We start from the raw sequence: 18,211 nt of genomic DNA on the forward strand, positions 1-18,211 counted from the left end.
CTTGTAGGACCTACGAGTCAGCCTATGTACTGTGCTCTTAACTATTGAACCATCCCTCCAGCCCGCTCAGGCCTATTTCTTAATCTTAGGCAATCCTAGTAGCACACACCCCCACCTGACTGTACCCATCTCTGAGATTAGCAGAGAACTCTTGTGACTATCATTCTGCCCGCAGAACTCAACCTAGGAACTCTAAATCCTATTCATAAACGTCCTGGCATACTTAGCAGAGGTCAAACGATACCTCACCATATGGGAACCGGGGAGCAAGTGTGTCTGCAGCCCCGAGTCACTGAGCCATCTGGAATGCCCACAGCAGAGTTCTAATTCACGGTTCAGGTCCCCTTGACATAGTTAAAGCTTCAGCCTTTCAGGATTCTTTCTCTTGCTGTTGCCATTGCTTATCTCCAAAGAAACTAACGGGAGTTTGTAAAAAGCGCCCCTAACACGGAGACATCGGCTTCAACTCCAACATCATCAAGCTTGATTTCTCACTGTAGGTCTGGCTGACCTGAGCTTGTGAAGGGCACTTAGCTGTGCTTCCCTTAGGTGGTCACACTTCTACTCTTCCTTGTCACTTCCCCAAATGAAAGGCGCCTAGCAAACAAGCACCTGCTGCCGGCTCCCGGTGCCCACTGTGACTGTTGTGAGGCCACAGCACAGCCTCTCCCCTCATGAATCATTTCCAGTGTGCTGTGCATAGTTAAAACTGTTAGGAAGCCTAACATTGACCCGTGGAGGATCACTAAATGTGAGCTCTGGGTAGCAGGATATTCTTACAATATGAGCAAAGTAATTGAATACACTGCTGTCTTCTGGAACACAGAAGTGGTTAACTCTGAGAAACAGCCTCCAAAACCCATGACAGTCCCAGCCAGTGAGGACCACCAGAAGTTGGTAAAGAAAAGTGAGACAAACCTGCACATGGGGACAAGACTTGGAATGATTGAATTGTGATTCTCACATACAGCTTAACCATGACCGCTGACCTAAAGTCATTCTTCAGCTATAGTCACTTCAGTGTCATCCAGACACAGCCTCTCTTCTGTTAATTGGTCAGTATCAGCCAGTACTTGTGTGTGATGAAATCTCAGCTCCCCATCAGGGACGTGCTTGGTGTTAGAAACCATTACAGGCCTTCCCAGGATCCCTCCTGCATCAGATGGCTGTGGTTATCTGTTACCCACATTAGCCAAGGACTTAGTCCACTACCATAGTGGAGAGATGAAGACAAGCATGGTGCTGGAGCAGAGCCCAGACCTTTACGTCCTGGTCCCTGGGCAGAAAAAGACATGCCGACATGCCAGGTGTGGTGTGGGCTTTTGAAGCCTCAAAACCCTTCTCTAGTGACTCAGCCTCTAATAAGGCCCCACCTAGTACTTCCCAGCCCGAGCCTGTGGGGGCCGATCTCATTCAAACAACCATACTCAGCTACATGAGAATTGTGGGTATCAGCCTGGTGAGATGGCTCAGCAGGTAAGAACACTGACTGTTGCTGGGCGTGGTGGCGCATGCCTTTAATCCTAGCACTTGGGAGGCAGAGACAGGCGAATTTCTGAGTTCAAGGCCAGCCTGGTCTACAAAGTGAGTTCCAGGACAGCCAGGGCTACACAGAGAAACCCTGTCTCGAAAAACCAAAAAAAAAAAAAAACAAAACACTGACTGCTCTGCTGAAGGTCCTGAGTTCAAATCCCAGCAACCACATGGTGGCTCACAACCACCTGTAATGAGATCTGACGCCCTCTTCTGGTGTGTCTGAAGTCAGCTGCAGTGTACTTATGTATAATAAATCTTTTTTTAAAAAAAAGAAAAAGAATTGTGGGTATCTCTGTATTTTCCTCTGCCTGTTTCTCAGGAGGATGACTCGTGTTTAGCCATACTTCCTCTGCCCCGCAGACCTGAGCCCTCAAGCAGTTGTACTACTGCTTGGAGTTCCTGTATCAGTGAAAAGCTGGGTTTTCTGCCAGGGCAGGCAGGGACCCTCTGAGGAGCAGCTGTCATTCCTGGTGTAGATTTGAGGGCTCTCATCTCACCTTTGCCTTCTGTTTATTGTTAGAGCCCTGGTAATAATTCATCTTCTATATCTTGAAATGCTCAGTGACCTGAAGTAATAACCTGAGACTCATGCACAGACCCGCCGTGCCTTACCCTGGAGATGCAGTCAGTCCTTCAAACCTCACAAGGCTGCGTGCGTGTCCCTCTCACGCTGAACTCCGCCGACATTTGTCTCCTCTTACACAGTCCTATGCCCAGCTCCTTATAAACCAGGTGCAGGCCTGGTATTGACTTTTATTTTCATTGTAGCTTTGTCTCTAGTCTGGCCTTCTCTTCCCACTGCCTGTGCATCTTAGTAGCTGGTGCCTTCACCCTGGAGATAACCTGTTAACACCATTTGTTATCAGCGGGATTATTTTTCTTATGGCCAGCATCTCTATTGTCTTTATTTAACTTTTTCTCTTGAGCAGTCCCTCATGTGCTCACTCATATATACCAGGCTGGCTTCCAATCCCCCTGCCTCCACCTGAGTGCTAGTGTTTGCACAGGAGTATGCTTGTGCCGGCATCCCCAGCTCTGCTGCATCTTTATTTTTGGATTTCATCTTCTGTGGACTTCATCTTCATGTGCTGATTTCTAGATCCCCTGGCTCTGGGTCAGCCTTGGGTTAGGTTTCTAGAGTTTTCTTGCATCTTTGTTTCCTGGCATGTGCTACACACTTCACATTCCTACAAATGTTTGGGACTTACCCCAGCATGCAGTTGTGTCACTTACAGGGTAGTTTTATCCTTTCAAGGTTTGCTTTTATGATTGGGCCAAACAGGGTTGGTTCAGAAGTGACCATTTCCTTTACGTTCCGTCAAGACCTTCCTGAATATTCTACCCAGGACCCGACGACTGAATCTCTCTGGGTTTTTTGTTTGTTTCTTTGCTTGTTTTTTTGGTTTGGTTTTGTATTTTGGTTTTTTGAGACAGGATTTCTCTGTATAGCCCGGGCTGTCCTGGAACTCACTTTGTAGACCACGCTGGCCTCGAACTCAAAAATCCCCCTGCCTCTGCCTCCCGAGTGCTGGGATTAAAGGCGTGGGCCACCACGCCCGGCTGGGATGTGTGTTCTTTATCGTACTGTATCAGCACCTGTGAGCGGGTCAGTCAGGCTTATCACTGAGATGCGGCCCTGCTGTGAAGGTGACATGCTTTGTATGACACTGGGCTCATAGGTTGCCTACAGGTCTTCCCGGAGGCTGAGTCCACAGGCGCCATGTTCTCCCGCCGTGGCAGTTTATTACTTGGCCTTGGTGTTCTCTAGTAAACGTGTGCGGCCTCTCCTCAAACTCTTTATGTTAACTTTGATCCTAAAGTAGGATGCTAACCCAATGGCCTGCAGAGTGGTGGTGCTTCTCCGCCCAGCCCAGTTCAAGGCAGTCTGGGCCACAGAGTAGCATGGTCCTGTTAGCTACAGTGAGATGCTTCTCGTTGCTCCTCAGTGGTTCCACAGCCATCTTCTCAGGGAGCCTAGGCTTCCTCAGCAGGTTAGGCCTGTAGCTCAGCTTTCCAGTCTGTGAAGAGGCCGTGGGTGGGCAGCATGCGGGCATTAAGATCGATGCATGGAGTGTCTGTATAAAGTGAGTCAGGGGTCTGTTTTTAAATTCTCAGGGAGGGTTAGCCCAGTGCCGAGGCACTTCCCTCGCAAACACTAGGTGTGTTTCACTACCACAGGGAGAGAGCTTGCCACCTTCACCTTTCAGTTACGTTTTGCATCTTCTTGTCTTTGTTCTTCATGTTGAGCCTGTGAGAGTGGTCATGTTACACACACACACACACACACACACACACACACACACACGCCCGGTATTCTGAGGGGAACCGACTCTGACTTTGTACAACTAGACGGATCTTTCCTTCCACCTTCTGAGTATGTTTTCTCCTCCTAAACCAACTTTCTTAAAGTAGTTCTGTGGCTGAAAGGACTGTTGATGCTGGAGTCCACCTGCTTCCGTGGGCCTCTTTTTTTTTTCCTTAATGAACTCCTAGATATCTGCATGGTGTTTGAGGTTTTGGGGCATCATCTACTCAAGTGGATCATCAAGTCCAACTATCAGGGGCTTCCGCTGCCTTGTGTCAAAAAAATTATTCAGCAAGTATGTATGTTGGTTATTGCTGTGTGGGATACCCCTCCCCTCTATTGCTGCCTCTTTGAGAAGTGTCTAACTATGTTATGTAGACCACGCTGCCCCAGAACTTAGGTTTGCTTCAGCCTCCTGGGTGCTGGAATTAAAGGGTTTCACCACTACACCTGGCTGATGGTATCTTTATATAAAAATGTCAGGTGTTTTCTCCTGACAAAACATAGACTGAGGATTGGGCTGGGAAGTGACTCACTTGGAAATTGTCTGCATGTGAATGTGGAGACAAGAAAGCTTGGCATTGTGGGCTTTTGTTTTAGTTTGTTTTTTTTTTTCTTATGTCTGTGTGGTGTTTGCCTCCATGTCTACGTCATGCTTAGGCAGAGGCCAGATGAGCATTCCCTTAAGCTGGAATTTAAGGTGCCTGTGAGCTGTCATATGGTTGCTGGGAATTGAGCCTGGGTCTTCTGGAAGAAGAGCCCAATGCTCTTCAGTGCTGGGCGAGCTGCACCCGCTAGCCTCTCTCTGTTCGTTGTGATTCTTCCTTTCCTAGCAGGCTTGGACCGTGTGTTACTGAAGCTCCTGCTTTATTCTCACTTAGGTGCTACAGGGCCTGGATTACTTACACACCAAGTGCCGGATCATCCACACGGACATCAAACCAGAGAACATCTTGTTGTCTGTGAATGAGCAGTACATTCGAAGACTGGCTGCAGAGGCCACAGAGTGGCAACGCTCAGGAGCTCCCCCACCATCGGGGTCTGCAGGTACATGGTGCTTTGCTTGAGTCAGACCCTCAGGAGGAATTTCTGTTTTCATTTGGTCACAAAACAGCAGAATTGCACTCACTGATTATTTTAGAGATAGTAGCAACATTAAAGAGACTGGTATTTCTTCCAAATGGGAAGAAAATGAACAGTTATTTTTTTTTAGATAAAAAGTATTCGATATAGTAAAATAGCTGACTTACATTATTGTTTTAGAGTGTTTTTATTTGATGGGCTTTTACATTTGATTGACTCCTTTGTAAGGGGCATGTGGATCAGTATATGTGGATGCTAGGACAGCTTTCAGGAGTTAATTTTCTCTGCCACGTGGTTCCTGGGGATCAGACCAAGGTACTGAGGCAGCATCTGTCTTTACCTGCTAAACCAGGTTTCTGACCACTGTCATTTTCATTTTTTAGGATGTCTTCTTATACAGTAGGTAGGCCAGGCTGAATTTGAACGCCTGATCTTTCTGTCTTAGGCTCCCCGGTGCCTAGATTGTAGCTGTATGACACTGGGTGCTCCCTGGGTGGCTGGCTGTGGTTTGCCTATTGGTGCTCGCATATGCTCACCTACTGACACTGTCAAGGAGCGAGTGCTGCTGGATTGTGTTTATCGAGGAGACCTTGGCCCAGTTAGACAGGAACTGTGGGAGTTGGTCTCCCGTGGTGCAGCCGGGTGAAGCAAGTGGCACAGCGCTATGCTCAGTGGCTCTGACAGCTGCTGTGCTGCTTTCCCTTGGCAGTGCAGTCCTTAATTATTGGGGCTTTAATTGTACTTGAAGGCTTTTCTTGGTACATCGTTGAAAGCAAGAACACAGGAGATGAAAGTTGGTGACCAGGGTTCAGTTTTGTAAGATGAAAAGAGGGTGGGTTTTTATATCATGCTTTAAACCACAGTTTATCATGCTTTTGGAGGGATGATGAAACATCTATGCTAAACTGTTCTCCACAACATGCCACGTGGTGACTGTTTAACTCTTTATATCTGTCAACTACCTTACCCTTTAAAGCTGGCAGTAAGCTGGCAGGTAAAGGCATTTGCTGTGCAAAGTGGTGAGTAGAGTTTGATCCCTAGAACCCACATAAAGTTGGAAGTAGAGCCAACTCCACAGAGGTTCTCAGTTCTCAACATACATGCACAGTGTGCACAAAGCCACATGGTAACTGTGCTTTACAGTGCCAAAGGGCATGGTGGAGAGGTGGGAATCCTCCCTCGGGGCTGGCATAGGTGACATCAGCTGGGAGGACGGCACATGGCTTTCATTTCAGCAGAGGCAAGTGATTCTGAGATTGAGGCCAGCCAGCTCCACATAGTGAGACCCTGTCTTTTTTTTTTTTAGCAGGGGGCGGGGGGGGTTGAGACAGGGTTTCTCTGTGTAGCCCTGGCTGTCCTGGAACTCACTCTGAAGATCAGGCTGGCCTCGTACTCAGAAATCCACCTGCCTCTGCCTCCCGAGTGCTGGGATTAAAGGCGTGCGCCACCACTGCCCAACGAGGCTGTCTTTAGAACACAAAGCCATTTAAAGTTTAGCTACTTCCTGTATATTGATTGTTTTCTTTAAAAATAATGCAGCTTCCTGGGTGTCACTTAGAGAGAAGAGAGAATGTAGGTTGTGTGGGGAGGAGCGCCCTCATCTGGCAGTGTCTTTCTGAGCCTGCCGCCTTCCTCCTGCCCGCCTGTCAGCACTCTCACCTGCTCTGTCTCCTTTCTTTTCAGTCAGCACTGCTCCGCAGCCTAAGCCAGTAAGTATGACACACAGTGCTCCTGTGTTCACTTCTGCTCTCTGGGCGCCGGGCACGGGGATGATGTGAAGTCGTAGCTTGTTTAGAGTTTGGAAACCAAACAAAAAAAGACTATTTCCTGAGCTTCTGTGATTTTTTTTTTCTCCAATAAATGTCATCATGTCTTCAGCGAGTTTGTACTGCTGAGGCTTCTGTAAGAGAGGTGTCTGAGTACCAGGCCCACAGACCACAGAAGATGAAGACCTGTTGTCAATGTCCTTTGTATTGAGTTTCATAAAAAATCTGCTGATTTTACATTAATGAAATACTAGGGAAAGAATGGAATTTGATTAGGAAATAATTAAAGTTAACAGTTGTCTCCAACCAGGGGTAATGGATTAGCCACCTGAAGGCTTTATCTGTTTGTAATCTCCGCCCAGGCTGACAAAATGTCAAAGAATAAGAAGAAGAAATTGAAGAAGAAGCAGAAGCGCCAGGCAGAATTACTAGAGAAGCGAATGCAGGAAATTGAGGAAATGGAGAAAGAGTCGGGCCCTGGGCAAAAAAGACCTAACAAGCAAGAAGAATCAGAGAGTCCTGTTGAAAGACCCTTGACAGAGAACCCACCTAATAAAATGACCCAAGAGAAACTTGGTATAAAAGAGCATTGCAGCAGTGACTTGATGGCACACTTGACACTGGGTTATCTTGTTTGTAATGTTTGCTTTCATGTATGCAGCTCATCTCTGGGGGTGTCCTGTAAGAGTTCACATTGCTCTAATGGAGGCAGCTGGTAGACACTGCAGGGTAACTTGGTGCTTTCTCCTCAGAAGTGGAGATAAGACTTTGTAGCCATTGGGTAAAGATGAGGTCTTTGTCCTTCCTTCCATCCGGAGGTGTTAGAGGGCTGTTGTGTTAGTCTTGTTTTTATGCCACTCAGGATGAGCTCAGGAGAGTGTTTTGATGATGTGAGAATTGTCCTGCTGCTCACTAGCACATGCACACATGCATCCTTTTCTGTTTGTTCTTAGAAGAGTCAAATTCCATTGGCCAGGACCAGACACTCACGGAGCGTGGTGGAGAGGGTGGTGCGCCAGAGATTAATTGCAATGGAGTGATTGGAGTCGTTAATTACCCTGAGGACAGTAATAATGAGACACTGAGGCTTAAAGAGGATCTGCATAATGCTAATGACTGTGATGTCCACACTTTGAAGCAGGAACCTAGTTTCATAAACTCTTCAAATGGAGACAGCAGTCCATCTCAAGACACAGACTCTTGCACACCCACGGCCTCTGAGGTGTCTGAGACCATGGTGTGCCAGTCCTCTGTAGAGCAGTCACTCACCCGACAGGACATCACCCAGCTGGAGGAGAGCATTCGGGCAGATACACCTTCTGGGGATGAGCAGGAGCCCAATGGAGCCCTGGACAGCAAAGGTACCACAGCAGCCCCCCAGCTCCTCTCTGCACAGTGCAGGCTTTTCTAGACAAGTGACTGCCAGGGTTTTCATAAAACTGCATTTTTACAGCTGGTGTCTGGTTTAGGTTTTTGGTGGGGAGACAGGTGTTTTATATTTACAGTGATGTGTGGGGATGGGGTAGACAGACTCTACTCTGGGCTCTACCTTTGAGCTACATCTCCTGGTAGCAATTGTCCAGGTTACTTCCAGTGTGTAAATCTGTGGATAACTTTAGATGCACTCCAGCCAGCGTTGTGCATGCAGGGACTTTGTACTCTAGAAACTTGAGCTAGCCTTAGAAAGAAAGCTTCGTTGGGGGTGGCTGGGGTGGGGACGGGGACAGATTCTCTCCCTGGGGACCTTGGTTGCCCTTTGGGTGTCTTGTGTCTTGTGTTCATTTAAACTCTTTTACTGATAATGGCTGTTGTCTGTAGGAAAATTCTCTGCTGGAAATTTTCTTATTAATCCCCTTGAGCCAAAAAATGCAGAGAAGCTCCAAGTGAAGATTGCTGACCTTGGGAATGCCTGCTGGGTGGTAAGTCACACGCACTCCAGGGCTGCACTCGAGTGACTGGGGGACACAGGCTGACTCGGTGATGCCTTCGGAAAGTGTGATATACTTACGAAAGTATCATATAATGTGTGTGTGGGGGGCGGGGGAATCAAAAGCACCCCGCCCCCTCCCCGTTCCCTGTTCTTGGCCTCAGTCTGTCTGCTTGCTTGCCCACACTCACCGATAACCTTGGCACCCAGCCTCAACATGGACATTGGCTTTAAAGTTATATCCTTTTAAATTGAGTTAACATTTGGTTCACCAGTAACTGATAGGAGATTGAGTTGGCTGTGCATTGATGAGACACAGATCCACCGCAAGTGTCTCTGTGCCGTGTCCTTGGGACTGCTGCCCTGCGGCCAGCCAGCTCACACAAGGAGTTGCTGCATCAAGAACTTGGTGCTGCCAGGCAGTGGTGGCGCACGCCTTTAATCCCAGCACTGGGGAGGCAGAGGCAGGTGGATTTCTGAGTTTGAGGCCAGCCTGGTCTACAAAGTGAGTCCCAGAACAGCCAGAGCTACACAGAGAAACCCTGTCTTGGAAAAACCAAAAAAAAAAAGAACTTGGTGCTTTTTTATGTTGTTTCAAAAGCTTTTGATGAAGTATTGCATTACTTACCTTCAAAAATCAAAGAACATGTAGTTATGACTTTTATTCCTGTTTTCTTTGGTATCTATATGTGTAGTTATACAAGTGGGGTTTTTTGTTTTGAGTTGTGGTTTTTGGGTTGGTTGGGGTTTTTTTTTGTACCAGGCTGGTTTCAAACCTCAGATCTGCCTGTCTCTGCCTCCCAAGTACTGGGATTAAAGGTGTGTTCCACCACCTCCTAGCACAAATGTTTTGGGATTCTTTAGTTTGTGTTTTTGTTTTTCGAGATAGGGTTTCTCTGTGTAGCCCTAGCTGTCCTGGAACTCATTCTGTAGATCAAGCTGGCCTCTAATTCTGAGATTTGCCTGCCTCTGCCTCCCAAGTGCTGGGGTTAAAGGGGTGCAATAACACCACTCAACTGTATAAAATCTTACAGTTGACCAGCCTGTCCTTGAGTTCTCAGTATGCTATTTGCCTCCAACTTGAGATCATTCTTGTGCCTCAGTTCCCAACTGTTAGACTTATAGGTGTGTACCATCATACCTGACCTGGAATTTTTCCTATTATTTTCTGGGCAGTCCTCCTTTAACTCAGAATCTCTTACTGAACCTAGGGCTGGTCATTTTTCAGCTAGCTTGATCTGCCTGTGATCTCCAGAGAGCCTCCTGTGTGCCTTCCCTGCCTGTCTTCTGTGTAGGTGCTGGGGTCCCACTCAGGCCTAGCGTAGCCATTCCCCAGCCCTGGGTACCTCCTTTCCCATGTGTCTGCTGAAATGTCTGTAAGGTCTTCACCCTTTCACATTCTGCAGACAGACGTACTGTCAAGTGCTTCCACTTTGATGTTGATAACGCTGTCCCACCTGGCTGCACCCTGGTCGCTTCTCGATTTTTCAGTTATTTCTTCAACTTGCCAACACCCGGTATTCAATGTGGGAGTTTATATGATCTCTAAACACCTTGAGTTTTGTTTTGTTGTTGTTGTTGTTGTTGTTGTTGTTTGGTTTGGAGGTTCATTTGCTTCCTTGCTTTTTTCTTTTATGTATCAGTTCACACCTGTGTGTGGTTTAGGGAAGGTACAGGTTTGACTTTAAGTAGGTTTTTCACTCTCTGTGCTGGGTTCTTACCTGTGTACCAGGAATACATTAAGTAGGTGCTTCCTGCCCAGTGAGTGCTTCCAGGCATTACTGTAGCTCCAGAGAAGCACCCAGGAATCAAACTAGTGTTGAAGGAGAAAAACCACGATAGCTTAGCCCTAGGGCAGCCTGGCCCTGCTCGGGCATTGCAGACGCCCTCTGAAAGAGTAAGAGTGACTTATAAACAATAGTGCCCCACGTGCAGAAGTCCCAGCACAGCTCAGCAACGGTGGCACATGCCCTTAACCCCAGCATTCCAGAGGCAGAGGCAGGAGGATCTCTGCATTTGAGACTTGTACTCTGAATATTAATGGTCTCAATGCTGCAGTTCAGAGACAGATCAGATCATAGAGAGATGGCTCAACAGTGAAGAACAATTATTGCCTACAGAGGACCAGAATTTGATTCCCAGCACCCACACTGGACAAACCACAACTGCCTGTAGCTTCATCTCCAGAGTATTAACATTCCTCACACATCCCTGGGCATGCCGACATGTACTCACGGTTACATGTGTGCATAGAATTTGGATATGTGTCTCATGTGGAGGCCAGAACAGGGCATCAGATCCCCTGGAACTGGAGTTTAAAGAATTTGGGTTATGAGTCCAAACCCAACAAGAGTAGCAAGTGCTCTAAACCACTGTCCTTAAATAGATAATTTTAAAAATGTGGATTCTTTTGAGACAGAGTCTCACTGTATAGTCTGTCCAGGAAGTCACAGTGTAGACCAGTCTGGATTAGAACTTACAGAGATCTGCCTGCTTCTGCCTCTGCAGTGCTAGGGTTAAAGATGTGCTACCATGTCAGATGGACATGAATTTCATAGAGGAGAAGAAGAAAAAAGCGAGAGGAACAGGTTGGACCAGACAGCAGCAACTCTCACCTTGTCCCTCAAGATCGCTCAGCATTAAAGATAGGTGTCTTAGGTAGGTGAGGTGATTCAGAAGAGGTTCCAGGCAGAGGGCGCTCACAAAGAATGTAGGTGTACCGATTTGCCATCTGACACCCTTCATACAGGCCAAGGGAGCAACAACAGCACAAGAGTAATGGGAAACTGTGTATGTCACCCTGACCAGTTGACAGACATCCAAACCCTGCAGAAGGTATATTCTTAGCCTATAGAACTAGTTCCTAAAGTAGACAGTATACTAAGACACAATGAATATTCTTAGTAGCCCGTGGAACTAGTACCTAAAATATACCATATACTAGGACACAAAGCAAGCCTTACCAATATAGATGCGTTGAGATACTTTTATGTATGTATTACAATGACTTAAGACTAGAAATCAACAGCAGGAATAACTCTAGGGATTGGAGAGATGACTCGATGCTGTGCATGGTCAAAAGACAGCCTGCCAGAGTTGGTCCTCTCTAGGGTGTGGGATCCAGGGATAAAACTTAAATTGGCAGGCATGTGTGAGGCCTACTAAGCCATCTCAACACCCCTGGCCTTTTTTTTTTTTTTTTTTTTTTTTAAAGTTATGTGTGTGCTTTCAGTGAAGCCCTGAAGGCCAGGCTCCTCCTCCTCCTGTTTAAGATTTACTTATTTTATGTATATGAGTACACTGTAGCACTGCTCGCTCCTGCCCAACGATTTATTTATTATTATATTTAAGTACACTGTAGCTATCTTTAGACTATCTTCAAACACACCAGATCTCATTGTGGATGGTTGGGAGCCATCGTGTCGTTGCTGGGATTTGAACTCACGACCTTCGGTACAGTCAGTGCTCTTAACCACTGAGCCATCTCTCCAGCTCATCCTCTCCTTCCTCTGTCTGGAATACTTCAGCCCTGCTTGCCTCCATGTCAAGCCTCAGCCTGAGCTACGCTGCCTCTCTGCCTGAAGGCTGTCTGTCTTAGCAGGGCTATAGACTTTGCCTTTTGTACTCTTATTTTACACATTTGATTGTCATTTGAGCTTGTTTCTTTTTGATTATTCATTGTATGGGAGCATGCATGTGTACAGCAGTGTGCCACAACATGCATGTAGGTCAGAGAACAATTGCAAAAGACAGTGTGGGTAAACTAGCGCGTGCTCTCTCTCTCTCTCTCTCTCTCTCCCCCTCTCCCTCTCCCTCTCCCTCTCCCTCTCCCTCTCCCTCTCCCTCTCCCTCTCCCCACCCCTCTGCGTGCTGGCGGGCTCTTACCTGCTGATCCCTCTCGATGGCTCTTGTTTTATCTACTTGTATATATTTTTTGTTTGCTTGCTTGGTTTGGGTTTCTTTGTTTTGCTTTTTGAAACAGCCTCATTGTAACTGTGGCTGGCCTGGAACCCACCATGTAGACCAGATTAGCCATGTAGAATTCAGAGACTTGCCTGCCTTTGCCTCTCCCAAGTGCTAGGATTGGAGGCATATGCCATCACACCGGCTCTAATATTTTTATTTTCTTAATAAAGCTATTGTTATTCCTAAGTCTGTATGTCTAAACTAAATTAAGGCTCAATTTTTTAAGTTATCTGGAGAAGCAGTAGACAGGTTGTTAAATAAGTTTTGCAGACAGCTTGCTTTAGTTTCCATTATTAAGTAAGCCTTAGTTACTTCCTGTTTTAAATAAATGAGTATTAAGAATCTCCACTCCTTGACTCACTCAGCACAAGCATTTCACTGAAGATATCCAGACACGGCAGTATCGGTCTTTGGAAGTCCTGATAGGATCTGGCTACAACACCCCTGCTGACATCTGGAGCACGGCATGCATGGTGAGCCCCGCCCACTGCCTTCCCTGTTTGCTAATGCAGTACTGAGCAGAGTGGCACACAGCTGCTCTCAGTGTTGTGTCAGAAACCATGGGCGTGGCATGATGGGGTGAGGGCAGGGGTGGGTTGGGTTGTAAGCCATAGTTCAGAGGCATTCTTTTTCCTGTATTGGTTACAATTGTCCTTGAGCTTATAGCCTTGACCTGTTTGCAGACTTGGGATGCCACTGGAAGGATGCTGTCCTCTGCAGTGGGGCCACTCCTCAGATGTCTGGGTTGGTCAGGTGTGAAGCCCGGGCACCTGTGAATCCACATGTCACTGCTTTATGCTGGGGAGTGTTATGCCTTGATTTAGTTTTCCCCTTTGTTACAGTCTGTGCTTGTCAACATCAGCCAGTGGGCATGCTTTCCTGTGGGCCTAGGCTTTGAGTTTGAGTTGAAGCTTTCTGTGCTCAGAAAGACCCTGACTGCTCAGGCCAGACAGGTTGAGGACGTAGTCCCTCCACTTGGCTTTACACAGTGGCCTTGGGTTCTGGCTTTTCCAAGTCAACTCACACTCAGCTGGCTACAAGCACTAGCTTGGTATTTTGTTACCCTTTGTACCTTTGTACAAATTCAAGACCAGACATAGAGAAGACAGCCTGGTGGGCGTGGGGGGTGTTGTCACACTTGCTGAAAGTGTCACTACCAGGGAAGCTCCCCTGTGTGTCACTTTTATACTTTAATTGCTGTTTCATTAGTCCCAGCAGTAAGCCAAGAGAATTAAGGCTTACAGAGGAGAGGTGGGAACTTGTTAAGCCTGGTGAGGCAGAGTTTCCAACTGCAGGATTCCAGTGCAGGATGAGGCTGCTTGTCTCATGTACAGCCTCTCAACACCCGCTGCGCCCTCTGCTGGCCACGGGGAGAAACTGGGGGCTGGAAGAGAGCACTGTCATCAAGCTACATATTTCTGGCTACAGAGTGCCATGGTGAAATCTGACTCATCTCAGATAACATTTCTTGGTGGCTGGAACAGTCATGAAGGCCCATGACCTAAGCCATGGATAAAGGCACCTGACAAGCTGGCTCCAAACCCTGAGACATACATGGAGGAAAAGAAAGAACCAACTCTCAAAAGTTGTTCCCACAGTCAACACAGAGAGCTAGTAAGAAACAGCTAAGCATTTGTTGTAAAGAGCATCCCGCTGGAATCCTACAGACATTCCAGGTTACAGACAGACATTTTCCAGACTGTGCGGCCCAAGGTGGACTCGGATTCTTGGCAATCCTGCCTCACCAGGCATAACAAGTTCCCACCTTTCCTTTAAACTTTTTTTGTTTGGTTTGGTTGGGGTTTTTTTGTTTTTTTGAGACAGGGTTTCTCTGTATAGCCCTGGTTGTCCTGGAACTCACTCTGTAGACCAGGCTGGCCTCGAACTCAGAAATCCACCTGCCTCTGCCTCCTGAGTGCTGGGATTAAAGGCGTGTGCCACCACGCCCGCCTAAACATTTGTTTTAAAGAGCATTCCCAGCGCTCCGTCGGTTGAAGTGTGGCTGTGTTGTGTTGTGGGAAGCAGTTAGCCCACTGCTGGTCAGCTCCACTCTGCTGTGCTGTGTGCTCTCCTTTCCCTCGGGCTGCCCCAACATCAGTGCTGACTGAGGAGGCTTTTTTCCTTTTCCCATTTTATTGGTCTATAGTTGTCATTCAGAAGCAATCTTGGCTGCTTCTCAAGTGGTCGTCTAGGTTTGGAATCAGATAGCAGAGGCTTTGCAGCAGCGTTCTGTTTCTCTGGTACTTTCATGCGCTGTCTCTTTTCCTTAGGCCTTTGAACTAGCCACAGGGGACTATTTGTTTGAGCCTCATTCAGGGGAGGATTACACACGAGATGAAGGTGAGTCCCGTTCGCCAGCTGTTTGTGTGTAGCTGTTTTGCTTTTCACTGTAACTGGCATCGTTTGTTGACACCAAAGGCCTCTGGTACTGCTCTAGGTTTGTATGAGACCCCAAAACAGGAGAAATGCAGCCAGCATGAATCTGGGTGGGACAGGAATGTTGCCATAGCACTGAGGAGGCAAAGCCAGTAAGGAAGTGCTTGCCTGGGAAAGTGTGAGCTACGGAGTGCAGTGTCTGTGTAAAAGGTGCCGGTTGTGCCGGTGTGCTTACCCCTCCTCACAGTTGGTCAGCACTCCCTTGGCAGTCCTTTACTTAGCAATTGTGGAGGTCTTGCTGATGCAACATTTGCTCTGCCTGAAGCACACACTGCATCCTGGTTTATGGCTTCCAGAGAAGCTGTGGTGGTGTGGCTAAGCTCAGGAAGCTTACCGTCAGGCAGCGTGCTTGCTTTGCTTTGTCTCAAGTTGACCAGCTAATCCTTGAAGCCTTGTTTGCTGCTTCCTTCGCCTTGACACTGTTGTCTCGCCCCGATATCCGCCCACCTGGCGCTTGCTGCAGAGCTGATGGGATGCCTTCCAAGGCCCTTTGGCCACAGTTGGAAATGGTCACAGGGCTTCCTCGCTCACTCTCAGAGACAGACAGGCTCAGGGACACAATTTGAGGAAACAGAGCTTCTCACACCAAGGCTAACTCTTGATCTCACTCACTGTGGAGAGAGCAGTGCTGAGGTGTTTGTCTTTGGAAGGGACCCTGCGTGAGATAGACAGTCTGTTTCTTCTGCTTTAGGTCAGAAAGCAAGTATGCAGTGCCTTACAGAATGGTGTGTGCACCACTCTGAATGCTGTGTCTAAAGTCACTTCTGTCATTCTGCTCTGTTCTTTCCTCTGAAATGTCTATGCAGACCACATCGCCCTGATCATAGAACTTCTGGGGAAGGTGCCTCGCAAGCTCATTGTGGCAGGAAAATACTCCAAGGAATTTTTCACCAAAAAAGGTAAAACCAATCTGTCTGTTCCCAGCCTTTAAAGGGATAAAAATGTCTAAAACAAGAAGGTAAGTCTATCTGGGTCATGTTCTCTAGCTCCTGCGGAAAGCAGGAGGGGCTCCCTGAACCCTCAGTGTGGCTTTGCAGGTGCTGAATGGCGTGGGCAAATGCTCCGCTCAGCTACACTCTTGGGTTTGTTTGGCTTTTGGTTGGTTTCTTCCCGTGTGTTCCAGGCTGGCTTAGAACTTATATCTGTGTCCCACCCCTACTTAAAACTGTGTTTGATTTTGTGTTTCTTACACATCAAAGCTGAGACTGAAATGAAAAACAAATCTCTCCAGGGTCCTTTTGTGTGCAAAGTCAATGGTGACTTGAGTCTGGTGCCCCAGTCACCTCCCGTGGAGGTTCTTATCACTTGCCTGGGGAAGTTGTTAATAACTGGTTGCTTTAAGTTATTTGTCCAGGCAGGGAAGAGGACCTAGTCCCAGCTGCTTGAGGCCTAAGCCAGGATTTCAAGGTCAATCTTGGCAACGTAAGCAAGACCCATAGCACCCTAAGCAACAGCCTGAAAACTGTCACCTCAGTGCTAGGAGGCTGCCTGGCTCACAAACGCTGGTGTGAGCCAAGCACCATTTGTAGAAGGGGAAAGATCCAGCCCAAGGAGCAGTTGAGCTGAGCTTTCTGAGTGAGGCCAAGCTGCTAGCTGTGTGGGTGATCTTGTACAAGTCTGTCATGCTGTTAGCTTTTTATTTGTAAATCATTGCCTCATTTTAAAGCAGCTAGAGTATTGAGCTGTAGAAGGTTGAGCCATTGGGATGCCTGAGCACACCATTAGGCGGTGGGTACTGTTTGAGCCTGTGCTGTCTCCCACAGGTGACCTGAAACACATCACCAAGTTGAAGCCTTGGGGTCTTCTGGAGGTTCTGGTGGAGAAATATGAGTGGCCTCAGGAGGAGGCTGCCGGCTTCACAGATTTCCTGCTGCCCATGTTGGAGCTTATGCCTGAGAAGAGAGCCACTGCTGCTGAGTGTCTCCGGCATCCTTGGCTAAACTCCTAAGCCAGTCCTGCCACTGCAGCAGAGCTCATCATATGGACCCTCCCTCCAGCCCACCCCTCAAACTTCCCCCTCTTTTTTCAGGGCAAAGCTCTTTCTTTCAAGGGTTTCTATTTTTTTTTTTTTTTTAAACCAACATGTTCATTTGGGTTTGCTTCCTTGATCCTGTGGAAATTCCCACAGCCATTGGGCATCCTAGGTGAATTTGGCCTTGGTTGGGCTCTGCCAAAGACTAAAAGTGTGAACAGCCTCACCCTCTGCCCTGCCATCTCATTAGGTTGTCAGTGCCCTTTCTAAGAAGAGCTGTGAAGATCTGTGAGCCCATCTTTATTCACTGACTCTGAGAGTCACATTTTCTCGTGCACATCCGCCGCCAGCACAAGATTGAGGAGGGGAGGGGTGTGGATTCTGTGAACAGCAGAGACATTAAATGCGCTGTATCCAGGCTGCATCATCTTCCTGGATTCTATCTGTGTTTTCTATGCTCACATTTTTTTCCTGCGACTTTTATGCTACATTTTTCAATGAGCAGCCAGTTTGGGCACCGTTTTATCACTGTTGAAAGTATTGTTGGACCCTCATCTTCTCACAACTAAGTTCCCGGAGTTTTGAGTCGGGGGTTTTGGGGTTTTTTTTGGTTTTTTGTTTTCTTTTGTTTTTCCGAGACAGGGTTTCTCTATGTAGTCCTGGCTGTCCTGGAACTCTGTACACCAGGCTGGCCTCGAACTCAGAAATCCGCCTGCCTCTGCCTCCCAAGTGCTGGGATTAAAGGCGTGCGCCACCACGCCCAGCTGAGTCTGATTTTTAATGTAGACAAAAGAGAACCAGTGAAGTACAGTTACTGGGAGCCTCAGGTGTTGTGAAATAGTCCTTTTCTGTGTCCTGTGTTGCCGTAAAAACAGTCACTTCAGTCTGTCCTCCCATTTAGAGGACCCTCCTGGAGCTTTGCCTGCTCAGCTTAAATGGACTGACTGGCTTGTAACGCGCTTTGGGGTGATCCAGACAGGAGATGGGGGTTTCAGAGCTGTGCTGTTCAGGGAGTGTTCCCTCCCACATTCCAAGCCCTTCCCAGACAGCTCTTTGCTTCCATCCACAGCTTTCCTGCCTTGCCTAGAATTCTGGCCTTGACTCAGTTTCTCCATGTGGCTGTGCTGTTCTCATTTCTCAGAGGCTCGGGGTCTTTGGGATCCTGGGTGAGGAGCCAAGGGGACGAGAGGCTGGCACTTTTCTCAATCGTTTTCCTGTTG

At 47.6% G+C, this 18,211-nt stretch overlaps 1 protein-coding gene across 1 annotated transcript in view; it reads left to right on the top strand.

The window, feature by feature from the left end:
- Positions 1 to 17,420, top strand: part of Srpk1 (SRSF protein kinase 1) — a 35,767-nt gene extending 18,347 nt beyond the window's left edge. Inside the window, exons 7-16 of the mRNA XM_021186381.2 lie at positions 4,030 to 4,136; positions 4,723 to 4,888; positions 6,608 to 6,633; positions 7,053 to 7,266; positions 7,644 to 8,051; positions 8,509 to 8,609; positions 12,949 to 13,056; positions 14,854 to 14,923; positions 15,826 to 15,918; positions 16,783 to 17,420. Of these exons, the coding sequence (XP_021042040.1) occupies positions 4,030 to 4,136; positions 4,723 to 4,888; positions 6,608 to 6,633; positions 7,053 to 7,266; positions 7,644 to 8,051; positions 8,509 to 8,609; positions 12,949 to 13,056; positions 14,854 to 14,923; positions 15,826 to 15,918; positions 16,783 to 16,967 (1,478 nt within the window). The 3' untranslated portion in view covers positions 16,968 to 17,420. The remainder of the gene's footprint in view (positions 1 to 4,029; positions 4,137 to 4,722; positions 4,889 to 6,607; positions 6,634 to 7,052; positions 7,267 to 7,643; positions 8,052 to 8,508; positions 8,610 to 12,948; positions 13,057 to 14,853; positions 14,924 to 15,825; positions 15,919 to 16,782) is intronic.
- The last annotated feature ends 791 nt before the right edge of the window (positions 17,421 to 18,211 follow it).

This window comes from Mus caroli, unplaced genomic scaffold (genome assembly GCF_978045245.1).
Source record: "Mus caroli unplaced genomic scaffold, Mus_caroli_1 scaffold_18, whole genome shotgun sequence".
Taxonomy (NCBI): Eukaryota; Metazoa; Chordata; class Mammalia; order Rodentia; family Muridae; genus Mus; species Mus caroli.